This window comes from Oreochromis niloticus, linkage group LG10, assembly GCF_001858045.2.
Source record: "Oreochromis niloticus isolate F11D_XX linkage group LG10, O_niloticus_UMD_NMBU, whole genome shotgun sequence".
NCBI classification, from domain to species: Eukaryota; Metazoa; Chordata; class Actinopteri; order Cichliformes; family Cichlidae; genus Oreochromis; species Oreochromis niloticus.
The window spans coordinates 27,215,677-27,229,151 of NC_031975.2; the positions used below are offsets into that span (position 1 = coordinate 27,215,677).

The following is a 13,475-nucleotide window of genomic DNA, read 5'->3' on the forward strand; positions in this document are numbered from 1 at the left end:
TACTCAAAGCAGCTGGAGTTTTAATTTTGTCTGAGTGGTCACTGATCATTTGACTTAATAATAATAATGATGAAGAGCTAACGTCCTGCTTGGAGCTTAAACTTACAGCAAAGTAAATGGGGAATAACATCCACCTTGGTGATGTCAGAGGAGCGGCTCTAAATGTCTAAACCAGTCTTTCCAATTGCTGTCTTGTTGGCTTTGAAATGGTTGCTTGGAAAACAGTGACCAGGTTGCCATCTTTAATTCAACTTTAGTGCATCAATATGGCGAGAAAATGGAATCCGTTTGCTACTACTTCGTGAGTAAATGGGGTCAAGTCAGAATTAACTGTGATAAATCGCAGAAAATCGCTAATTTCTTGTCATCTACATGCACAGAAATGATCATTGCTCACTGTTTATAAGGCACAGACCTTTAAACTGTTCCTGGATCAGATCTGTGCTTGCAGTCCTGTTCTGCCCGCTGATCTGAGGTCAATTAAAACTGTGCCGACATTCAAAAAGATTCATAAAATCCTCCACAGTCAGGGACATCGTCACTACAGGACAGGATTCAGATTCCCAAAAGACCACCTCAACAGGTCTTGAACTTCTCCAGAGGCCTGGTAATGAACTAATCATTTGATTCAGCTGTGTTGACTCACGGTGATATCTAAAACCTGCAGGACACCTGCACTCGAGGCCTGGAGTTGCCCACCCCTGATATAGACATTGGGCAACCTTGCTTTTATACGAGAATATAACCAAATGGGTCAAGATCTCGATGGCAGAGCAATGTGTTGCTCATCAAACTGACTCAGACTAACTTCAACATGCTGGCATTCTGTCTACATGTATAAATTAAACAGCAAACACGCATTAGTCTAAGGAACTTGGGGAAAAAAAGCGTCTAGATTTCTTTACGTTTCGAGATGCTTCTTCAGTTCTAAGAGCAACGGGTGTGGGGATTTTTTTAAGCCCTGTGGGAGTGTCCCTATGAGGGTCGTGGACCTCTTATTGTTCCTCTGCCTAATCACACGTGCCAAGGTGTGAAAACGGGTGTGGGTCACAATTAGCCAAGGTTTCGGGTGAACCCATTGTAAACCTAGCCCCACGCTATCATGTGATTTACTTAGCCTGCATTAGAACACTATTGTTTGGTGGCCGGTTGCCTCCCACCAGTTGGCAACCACTGTGAAGTGGTTACCTTCTAGTTGGAAGAAGGTTGCCGTCCTATTTTTATTTGCTAGTGTGACAGAACCCTGGGACAACAATGCCTTGATTTGTCTCCATGATTCTTGGATGAATGATCATGGAATTTGGTGCCGACATGGCGGTGCCACTGTTTTTTTCCAGCGGCAACACAAATCTGACTTCTTAAAAAAGTGTTAAATACCTGCAAACAGCATTTCCATCGGTGTCAGTAGTATTTAGAGTATACTGATAATCACAAAACACTGTAAAGCACACTGACATCAGCTGAAAACACTGCCATGTGTGCTCAGATTAAGTGCAGCTTTAGAGCTGCCAGCAAAGCTCTGACGTCTTGTTGACTACTGGACATTTGCTAAATGATACCATCCTGGATTCAGTAGCTTTTTTTTTAACTTTCAAAATGAATGATGGCACGATCTCTTAAAACTTAATTTATTTATTTAGTACAATTGCTTTGAGTCAATGTGGCAAGTTACATCTGGTGGTAAATTGATATATAATTATTCATACCCATCAACAGATTACAAATGATCTACTGCTCATTTAAAATGATGGATTGGCAACTCATATCTTCTCTCCCTATTTCACCACCATCAGATGCATTCATCAGGCAACTATTCTTTCCCCTGACAGGCGGAAACTGTGATCTTTCATGGTGAGCAAAACTCTCACCAACCGTTACTTCTCTCCGTCTCCATAAATGACCAGCGAAGCAATCGTAAATCACAGCCCAGGAGTAATAACTTGTGCCGCTTTCTTTATAAGGACTTCTGAACCTGTCTCGGTTGACGCATTTACATGCACTTTATGTCAAGCAGCTCTTTTGCTTGAGAGAAGCGGACATCAACAGCGGCATACACTTACAGACAGACTGATGGGCTTTTGTTTCACAACCGAATACAAGTGAAAAGGAAAGGGAAAAAAGGGTAAAAAGTGGCACGATTGTGAAAGGGCTGGAGGCTATAAACTTCAAGGATAAATCTTGTTTATGACAACCTCAGCGTTATGTTCCATGTTATTAAACCGCAGTCAAATTTATTGCTGAGATTTAGGGAACGCGGCATGACGAAAAAGAAGCAATCAAACCGACAAACAAGGGTTTTGAGGGAAGAAGTGAAAACAAAGATGAGCTGCGAAATTACCCCCGAATTGTATGTAGCAACCCACCATCACCGCTTATCGTCTGTCTTCTGGGTGTAACTATCAACCACAGCTTCTTTAGTTGTGCATGCACTGAGTTTGTCTTAATATTGCAGGATTATTACAGGCATTACTGGTCTGTTTTTGCTGTTCTGATTTTGCTGGCACTGTGCAATGTTAGTAGATTAACCAGCAACGATGGCCTAAGCTATGGAAATGAGGCCTAGCATTATCCTTTAATCAAAGTGCTAAGAGTCTTCAAAACAACCACCCTTCTGCTCGCTGGCGTAAGAGTACTGTAAAGAGTAATGTGCTTTGTTCCTCATCTTTTAAGCTAATGCATGCATCATCTGTCATTTACAAGGCTCCTAACTGTTCCCTGTTGATTAATGTGAATCTCTGGGTGTCTAAAGGAGTTTACCTTCAGCACAGTGGATCCCAGCTCCAGGCCCACCAGGACCGTCCTGTCCACCAACTCCGCAATCCTGGGATCAGCCACCTTCAGGGAGTCCTGCACCAGGTCCGTGACATCCACCTGCCAGTCGGGTCCCAGCATGGTGATAACCTGGTCAGTGCCCTCTGTGGAGGTGGTGTGGAACTGTGTGAGCACCTTGACCAGGGCCCGCTGGTACTGCAGGGTGCAGCCTCGACTCACCCGGCGATCGTCGTCTTCGTCGTCCACGTCGCTGTCTCTAGTGCTCCTTGGAAAGAGAGGAACAAGTACAGTGTTAAACTAAAGCTCTATCAGACTGAGGAGTAGGGCTTAGAATCCACAACACGGGACTTTAGAGGGGTATAAAGTATGAATGAGTATGAGTAATGTCAGTCTGACTCTTCAAACCTTCTTCATTCTTTATTCAGATGCCCATCATTTGTTATGGCAGAAACAACGGTTTTACCTGCGGTCCACAGATTAAACAAAAAAAGTACAAAGAAAAAACCCCACACAATAGAAATCAGGCGGTTCAACTGATGCCGCGAATAATCAAACACACAAAAAAATTATAAATACACTGAATTTGTAAATGGGATCTGTGAAAACATAATTTAAGCCACCATGAAAACTGTAGACAATCAAGAGTAAATAATGAAGTGTACGTCTACAGGATTCCCTTTCTAAAAAAGGAAGCTGCAAACTTATTTATTAACGTTCACAGCACACAATTTATTGCTAATTGCACTAAATTCAGAATTTTGTTTTACGCTTAATATCGTGCCCATTATTTCTGCCTGGAGGAGACACTGCAGCGCGTCCAAGGAAGCGTTACACATTTATTCATTCATATCAATTTATTTGGAATTCCACAGGAAACGGTGTTAAAGGCTTACATTACCAAGCTACCCAATTCTGAATTTGCTCAGTTAACTTGCAGATAACCTGGAACCTCCAACTAAAACGAGTCACGCAACAACAACGGTAACAAAACTTCTTGCAACTCTTCAGTTTTTGGTATCAGGTTCTTTTCTACTGTGGCTTCTGTGGCAGGACTTCCACATCGCTGAAGAATCAAGAGAAAGGAGGGACAACAACATTAACTTTGGACCCTTTTCTGAACATAATCAGCCCTTGGATGGAAGTCTGGGTTGGAAAGTCTTAACAGTGGTCCATTTTCATTTTGATGTTTTGAATTGGTTTGATTGTTTTTCAGTGCATTTGTGTCGATATACTTCTATTTTGAGTTGAATAAATCTTTTTAAATGAAACTGTTATAACTTCAGGACCATAGACAGCGCACAAGGTTTTCAATTCACTCACTAATGAAGCCTGTTTGCATTATAATGACTCTGCCTCCGTGGACCTATACCTATTACAATGAAGCTGCACCTGCCCTATTAGTTGAATATCATGTCTTAGTTTGCGACCTTGGCTCTTTTGTAAATCACCCGCTCACACACTATTTTGCATGTTTAGTAAATCCAGGCCTATCTGTCACTTTAGTGTCACTTTTCAGCATCAGGTTAGTCTGACAGAGTTCAGTCAGAGTCCCTCAACATCTGGCATAGAAACAGACGTTTCAGGAAAAAGTTCTCTTTCCACACAACCGTGGTAACAGAGGACATGTAACCATAGTAACCAAGGAAATGTCTAACAAATGGTTTTATTGCCAAAATCTAATTCAATGCATAACCTAGCCCTGCAATTTAACTCTAAACACAAAGCGGGAGAAAAGGGTAATTTCAAAAATAAAACAGGACTTGAAGTCTTGTTGGCGGTTGTCTGATTGTAGCTTCCGCCTCCTCATCTGCCACACCAGTGTTTGTGGGCTTTTGTTCTTCCTGACTTCAGTAACTCAGGTTGAAGTGTCAAAATTTAGGCTAAGGTGGAATATGAGCGTCAGTGGTTGTCTGTCTCTACCTGTTAGCCCTGTGACAGATTGGTGGCCTGTCCAGGTTGTGCCCAGCCTCTAACAGCTGGGACAGGCTCCAGACCCTGAACTGAATAAATGAAAGAAGATGGATGGGTGGATGGATGGAGCCCCTTTCACATTGGGAGTAAGAAAGGGCAGAAGTTTAAGGTAGTTGTGGAGTTTGAGAATGTTATGGAAGCCCGGTACCCTTGTTCTGGCCAAATAAGCTGCCAAAAAGATGAAGAACATCAGAAAAAAAAAAACACGAGACTAAACCATCACCAATCATAACTTGTCACTTCTTCAAACTGAGCATCTGCTCGCTGCTAACTTATGCTCAGTCCTGTGTCATGATGCTATGTCTCAATTTCTGCCTTCTGTTCTTAAGGGGTCTGCTCGTCTCATAATTTGACACAACTCCGATGAGAAACTCAGCACCACTCCGTACAAATCCATCACATTATCTGTTCTGATGCAGTGGCGATGAGTAAAAAGTCCTCGGAGCCAGCAGGGAAGGAATGATAAGCACCACGGAGCAGAGTTTTGGACCGATGCCCTTTTTATTTCACAGGAGCCCTGGGCAGTGAGGTTAAGCATGCCAGGTGCATCCCCCACCGAGTGCAATCTGCTCTACAACAAGATGTATGAGTTACCCAACTTCCCACAGCAGGCTTGACAATCTGCCAGTTTACGCTTAAAAAGCACTCCTCTGCTTAATCTTTGCTTCGCCTTAACTATCTGAAGATTTAAGATTCAGGAGAGGCTTTGGCCCGTCAGCCAACGACAAAGTATATAACCTGTCCATTAATTTAAGGAATGGGTTTGATTACCAGGCTAAGCGCTTCTATCCAGAGGTCTCATAAACACTTTGAATCGACTACTTTAACATCAAAATGCATTATATTGTACCGTAATACATCTACCTTAAGACCTGTCCCACCTGCTGGGTGTGATTATTCGTTCATCTTAGCGCTCTTCCTCTCCACAGCCCATCACTTCAGCACTGGCAGGTTATATGATGTTTAGAAACAAAAGGGCCCCCCATTAGGCTCTCATGGGTCATTGGAGATGTCTGCATGAAGTTGTTCATCCAAGCAACTATAACTTCACCTCATGAACTTCTCTTACTTTGATTAAGCTTGGGTCATAGATTTATCACTTTAGTGACTATGGTCGGTTGAATTTATGACTTTGAAATGAATGAAAATATTAGGCGCTATCACAGTTAATGTGGCCGATCAGCTATGAATTCTTGTACTTGACAGGTAAAAGCGACATAGATTTCAGAAGAATGATAACATTAGTATATGTAAAACTATATGTGTACTCTCCAGGGAATTACAAAAACTGTTTTTTTAAAGCTTAAACTATTACAAACTGCAAATTACAAATACAATAACCTGGTTTCACTGTAGCCATTTCAGACTGAGCCAACTTTGTTCTGATTGGCTGGCACCCTCCTGGCGTGGGCTTGAAATGACCATATTAAGGACATCCTTCTCTGACTAACATCATCCAAGAATAGAAAAAGCGTTTGAAAACAGCATCCATCAGTACGTCATTAGAACAGTATGTCTACGCTCACCGGCTCATTACATACACATTTTCAAAGGCTTGCTAACATAAACATCTAATCATCCAAGCATGTTAGAACAACTTCATGCCTTTAGGCATGTAGACATTGTCAAGATGACCTGCTGAAGTTCCAACTGTGAATCAGAACGGGGAAGAAAGGTAATGTAAGTGGCTTTGAACGTGGCATGATGTGCTGGTCTGAGTATTTCAGAAACTGATGATCTGAGGAGATTTTCTCACCTAACCATCTCCAGGGTTTACTGAGAATAGTCTGAGAAACAGAAACTATCCAATGAGAAGCAGTTCTTTGGTCTTGCTGATGTTGGAGGAGACTGTCCGACAGAAAGGTCTGCAGAAGAGGATTTCTGAATACACAACATTACGAACCTTTAAGCAGATGGGCTAAAGCACACAACAGAAGATTGGAAGAATGTTGTCTGGTCTGATGAGTCTTGATTTCAGCCAAAAACTCACCGACTATTTTAAGCATCATGATGGATTATTATAAATAATCGTGAAAAATGTAATTACTCTCCAAATTTACCTGAAACATTTTTGGGACAAGGTTTCATTATCGGTCGATTTCTGCGAACTTCCCAGAAATGGAAGTAGAAATAGAATAAATCCTTTATAAAACATCTTCTGTGGCTCAGAAGCAGCTTTGTAAAGCCTAAGAAAACAAGCACTGAAGATGTTCCCTTCATTAATGACATAGTCAGCAAAGTAAATGGAGTTTAAGAAAAGGAAGAAGGTGCTAACAAAAGGATGCTAATGGGTTATGAAAAATCCTGTGCTTTTGGAGTTTGACTCATACAATCCACACAAGGTCCAAACGTGTCAGCCTTTGCTTTGCCAATTTTAAATATTCCTTTTTAGTACCGTCCCTCAAGTCCCCTAAATTTATTAAAAACCAACCTTGTAAAGTTTCATGAAAGCTAAAATCAAAACAGCACGCTCGATCAAAGGTCTTCTGTTTTCTATCACTTTTAAAAGCAACTTCATGCAAAAAGACGCTGAAGTGGAAAACTGGACCATAGAAACAATCTCAGTAACCTCTATGGTCTGAATGTCACAGAGCCTTCATCCTGTGCACCTCTGTGTATTGGATACTGACAGTGCATCTTCAGGACATGTAGTTTTCTGCTGCTGTTATACGGTAAGCGAGTTAACTCCACAGCAGACACTGAGACTCCACTCTCAGTTACTTATTCATTTAAAGGCAGAGAAAAACCCAATGAGACAATAAAACTCACTCTGTCTCTGTCAAGGAGTTTCTCAACTCTTGGGTCAGGTCAGTGAAAGTTTACCTTCCCAAGTCTGTACCTGAATATAAGGTTGATATTTTTTTCCCCCTCAGAAGAATATTGTCTGTTCTTATTAGAGTCACTGATACAATCGTACAAGCTGCAGCTTCGGTGCACACGGGCTGCTCGCCCGATTACACTTTCTTTCCTTTTTTAGAGCATGTTGCTGGATAATGCAGCCAGTGAGCAATTCTGCTGCACTGTGGCAGAGGCCCACTGCAGGCCAAGAGACCTCGCTGTGTGAAGGTCCAGAATGTGTCACTTTGCGGAAGTGAAGCACTGGATGGAGAGACTGCAACAGAAAGGAAAATGAGAGTTAAGGAGGCGAGGGAGGTTTGTATAAGGGAGCGTCAGCAAGAGAAGGAGGAAAATAAGCGATAAGAGTGAGCGATAGTTTATACTGAGAGGAGTTATTGAAAAGACTAATAATAGAGATTATCATCATGATCTGGTGTTACTGTTTGAGATGCCTAACAAGCAACAGTACCGCAGCAAGCCTTTGTAAACACCATCTAATTCATTATGGAAGCATTTCATTATGAATGTAAACAAACAAGACCAAGGTCAGGACAAACAGCCTTCAACCTGATATCCTTTGTTAGCGCTGGCATTAGTCAGAAACAAGATGAGTTCTTGTAAATCCTGTTGATGTCTGTCTAGTCTCTTTCAAGTAAAGCCTGCTAGTTTTGCTGCAGACAGTTATTGGCACTGGTTTTGTTTTGTTTGTGGCAGGTGTCCAGGTTGCTTATAGCAAGTCACGGTGATGTTTCAAAGTCTTGTCATTCAAGGTTAAGGCAAATCCCAAGTTCGAAACTTTGGTTTCAAGTCGGAATGCAACCGTGTGGTTTCATCAATTTAAAACGTGGGAAAAAGAGGGAACACAAAGTATTCAATTTTTTTCCCAGCTTTTCCAGATTTCATCGCTCGAGATTTTAAAAAAACAGATGATGAAATTCACATTCTTTTACAGGACGCTTGGACAAATCCAAGTGTCCATTTTTGGAAGTGATTTCACTCTCTTAGACAGGAGGTCGCTCGTGCCCGAGATAATAGGATTATATGGTCAGCACTGTAAAGCCCTAAGCTGTGTAACACATGAAATGTTTCCTGACAAACCCACACGTCCACATGTGGATTCAAAGTAAAGAATAAACTGTCACTCTTCTTTTTTAACAATAAAATGTCCAAAAGACAAGGAGCATCATGCAAATAGCAACATTTCCACAATGACATAGTGTCTTCCTCTTCTCCTTCTTCCTTCAGCTGTGTCCTTTAGGGGTCGCCACAGCAGATAATCTGCCTCCCGAGCATCGTCTTCTATCAGCCCTCAGCATGTCCTCCTTCACTACATCCATGAACCTCGTCTGTGGTCTTTCTCTTTTCCGTCTGCCTGGCAGCTCCATCTTCAATAACCTTTGTCCAAAACATTCACTGTCCCTCGTCTGCACATCCAAACCACTTCAACCTTTTCTCTCTAACGTTGTCTCTAAACAGCTCAACCTGAGCTGCCCCTCTAATGTACTCAGGTGACTGAGTACTCTTAAAGACGGTTTGTCACCCCCAATTTGAGGCATTGGTGGGGTCAGAATGCTAAAATCAATCTTGTTTTGCCTTGTTTTAAGTTTTTTTAGGCTCAAGAGACACATTTTTGTCAAACTATCAGCTGAGTCTTGCAAGATCGATTAGCAAGCTGCATCCACAGACTGTATGGATGCAATGCACCAATGCCTCTTTTCCTCCAGTACCTACTTGGCTCAGCTCCACCCGACTCTACTTGGTTTCAGTCGTTTTCCATTACAGTTGAGTACCACCTCAATGTGGATGGAATCGTTACAGCAAAACAGCCGAAAGTCCCGTAAAATCATTTGTATGGGACATAAACACAACACAATGTGGCGATGGTGTACCTGATGCTCGCTCAATGGCCTTCTGTCACACTCGGAGTAAAGAACAGAGCCAAAGAAAGGCTGTGGACACTCTGGACACTCAGTGTTGGTTTCGATGCCATTTCCCTCGTTGCTGGGTTTCAAAATTCGTCCGTTTGATTCTTATGAATGAGTCGCTTCTATGACTCATCCAGTGACATCACTTCCTGGCCAACTGGTGGGATGCAATCTGTTTACGTCACATTTTTGGCTTGACTCACCCCAGCTGGCCAATTAGGTACTAAAAAAGTACCTGGTAGCAGGTACTGTCACCTAATGGAAAACGCTAAAAACCTAGTCGAGTAGTGGAAAAAAGGCACAAGAAACTTGCTAATTGCTGAACCATAACACTAAAATAAAACACAAGAAAAGCCTATAGATATCTAGCCATAACACCAAACATTGAGAGGTCCAGTAGACACAAAACAGTTCCCCGCACACAGCTCTCTTCAAGGGGAAATTAACTAAAGAGACCTCTGGAGCCAGACTGAAGTAGTTATTAGAGGAAATGCAATTTTTGGCACCTCCACATTGGCTTCATTTCTCTCAAGGCTTAAAATCTCTCGTCTACATAACCTGATGTTTTCGAAAGAGATGTTTGACATTTAACGTGAGGAATGTCTGAAACCCCCATGTGCCCATATGTGAGCTTTTCATGTGTTCAACGAGATAAACATGGGCCTTTTTTAAATGGGTTTTTAGCAGCTTTTCTAGCTTTAATCCATTATGATTCACAGATAGATGCTTCATAGACACTTTTGTATGATACATGTGAAGTACAGCATCAAGATATGCAAACACAGGCAGATATAGATGCAGTGAAATAACATTTCGTTTCAAGGTGTGGGTACCACGTATTTACAGCATATTTCATGATTAAACATTCAGTCATTGCTGCTGGGAGAGCTGATATGGACATGCATCAGACGACAGGAAAAACCCCAATATGCTCCGTAGCAAACATGAAAAGATGTGTTCAATCTCAACAATAGAAATATGACTGAAAACACAGACTCCTGTGGGGAGGCCATTCTAGTGTGTATTAACAGCTTCAGCAGTCCGTATGTGGCACCATCAAGAAAGATGCAAGCCGCCTTTGTCTGCGGTTTCCTGATGTGGCACAGGACTACAGGAAAAAGTAAAGAATGAAAGTAAATCCAAATGACAGCATGCAAAAAAGGAACAGCGAAATGAATTCCTCTGACCTAGCTGTGTGGCAATCACAGCAACCGCAAACGGCCCGCAAGGGGTCTTTGATGACTGTTTTTATGAAGTCAGAGGGGAAGTTATATGCATAGAAAATGGGCTGGAAGAATTGTAGAGATGCACGCTTAAGAGAAACAGACTGCTAAAGCCGTAGACATTTGCTTGAACCAACTATTGCATCTATTGAAATTCATAAAATGTGGATAACAAAGGCGATAATGGGAGTTACGTCACATAAGATTGCTGGCTCGGTGGGGCGTGCTGGACAAACAGCAAAAACGCCACTGGAACATAACAAGGTCTGAAATCACACAACACTGATAAAAGCACAAACACAGGATTTGTACTATTATAGACTGGACCTATAACAAATAAATGAATAAATGGTGCTAAAGGGGGGCATTTAAGACACATTTTGCATGTCAAAATAAGATACCTTCCATAGCACATTTGAAATATAAGGCTATGCAAGGTGTTTTCCAAGTCCTCTAAATCATCTGAAATACCTTCATTCTTCAAACAACCCCATAAGCATGCCATTTGTATTCAGCTTTGGTAGAAATGGAATTGGTCTACAGTGATGTACTCCAGCAGCAACGACAGCAGCCACCCGTGCGAGTGTTAATGCTCCCATTAAACATTTGTTGTGAAGTTGCGGGCTCGTTTGCTACTGCTTCTTGCATGATATGAACGCTGCAATATTGTAAATGAGCCTTGGTTCCTTTACTAGGACCGCATTCTTCACCGAGGTCTCGATTGCAAAACCCTCAATCTCCAACTGGTGCCGTTTCAAGCGTCATATTTTTAAGGTTTGCCGGCAACAGTTCAGTTTTTCATAGCCTGCCGGATTCTTTCTGCTGACACAATTTTTGATAACACTGACACAAAGGCAATTGGCCTGAACACCCTACAATTCTTGAGTGCAGGTGACCATATCACAGTGCTTTAGTCACAGGTATTTGGAGGAAAAGTACACAGGTGTGAAGGAGTTTCTTGGAAATATAATAACAACTGTTTAACTCTAACCATCATTTTGGGCCATGAGTAGCAGCCCAAATGACTCCCACAGACTGTCCAAAAACATCATTATCTACCTGGAAGTACAAGAAATATTTGGTGCAAAAATGTTTCTGTGTTCTTAACTCAAAGACAAATTAAGCGTTTGTCTCGGACCTGTTGTGAAAAATGGGTTCAGATGGGTCTGACACATACATGACAAACCTTAGTGGATCAATTTGCACTTGAAAGCTTCTTTTTGTAAGGTACACTTCTGCTGTGTACCTGAGCCAGAACACCTAATTGGGCCAAAACAGGCAACTACCCGTAAAATGCAGCATAACAGAAATGGAGGCTGGACAGCTTTTTAGTTTCTAATGTGTGAGACTGCAGGGTACCATGCACTTTGGATAATGAGTCTTCAGGCAATCATGTACAAAAATAAGATATTTTCAAAATAGATTTTTCTCCACTGAATATTTTCCTGCTCTATTCTTTTTTTTTTTTCCATAGGGTTTAGTTTAGTACAGAAAAGACAGCAACGAGGTGTTAAATTACTCCCTTCAAACATACTATTATATGTAACGTTCAATTCTTCACAGCTTGTGTCAATGCAGAAAAAAAACTTTAAACCAAAGGAAAATTGCTGTTATCCACACCTTAGATCTTATTTTTGTGGACACCATTATACATTTTCCAGACTCTTTGTACTGTAAACGCTGATAGCAATTAAACAGATTAAGTACTAGTTAATCTATTTAACCTAATCCATTTAATTAAACGTCCATACTATAGATTGCACTAGCTGCTGTAGCACTCAGATCTGGCATATCAGGGAAATTCTGGTTTTGCAGCAGCAAATTATAGACGTTAACATGCATTTATTCTCCTGCATACCCTGTCATACTGAGTTGTGGTGTTTTTGTTCCATTACATTCACAGTTCAGTTGAGCAGTTTGTGTTTAATTTACCTTCATGTGAAAGACCACGAGCGGTGGTGGCTGCTGTTGTAGTATAAAGAGTGCCATGAAAGTTTCAGCTGTAATGTTTATGAATCACAACATAATAAAAAAAGTCATCTGGTCCTCAGCAGGTCTTTAAATGATTTAGATAAACCTCTGAAGAACCACAACACATCATACTTTATGCTGTGCCATTACCATCACTCTTACAGCTTCTATAGGAATTAAAAGATGAAGTAACAGCTTGATTAGCTGATCATCAGCAAGTGAAAGCACCTCAAAAAAGCTGAAGTTTGTGCACTTTGGTCTTGAGGATTCAGATGTGTATTAACACTATCCCACAATCTTCCCAAGAGTGGCTCCCAGGATCTTTACCCCAAGGTTAGACCATGCAATCAGACTCTACAGGCCTCATTCAGCATGTTAAATTTTAAAGTTTTTGATTGTAAATTTAGAAAAAGACCGAACAAGCATGATTTCTATCATGTCCTAAAATGACACTTTCTTTTTCATACAACTATACAGAAGAGTGAAACAACAATGTGCTTCTCATTGGAAAAGAGCAAAATCTTTGAAGCCTGTCTGGCTGAAGTTTCATAAAGGGAACGACAAAACCCTGAAATACACTCGTCACGGCTATGATTTGTTCTGGGTCTGGAGTGGCGGCAGGAGAGGATCGCATCCATTCAAAACAGAGGTTGAGTCTCCACCAGATGTACCACAACACATCCCAGAAGTGGATCTCTGTGCACCTTAAAATAGCAACGGGTCTAATTTTCACGGAAGCTGCACAGAGCAGGTAAGGAAGGCACTTTTCAAAACA

At 41.4% G+C, this 13,475-nt stretch overlaps 1 protein-coding gene across 3 annotated transcripts in view; it reads right to left on the reverse strand.

Moving 5' to 3' along the window:
• Positions 1-13,475, reverse strand: part of tmem132e (transmembrane protein 132E) — a 427,585-nt gene that overhangs the window by 23,749 nt on the left and 390,361 nt on the right. For all 3 annotated transcript variants that reach the window (XM_013276475.3, XM_005458245.4, XM_019363885.2), the window contains one exon: positions 2,758-3,037. In XM_013276475.3, the coding sequence (XP_013131929.1) occupies positions 2,758-3,037 (280 nt within the window). The remainder of the gene's footprint in view (positions 1-2,757; positions 3,038-13,475) is intronic.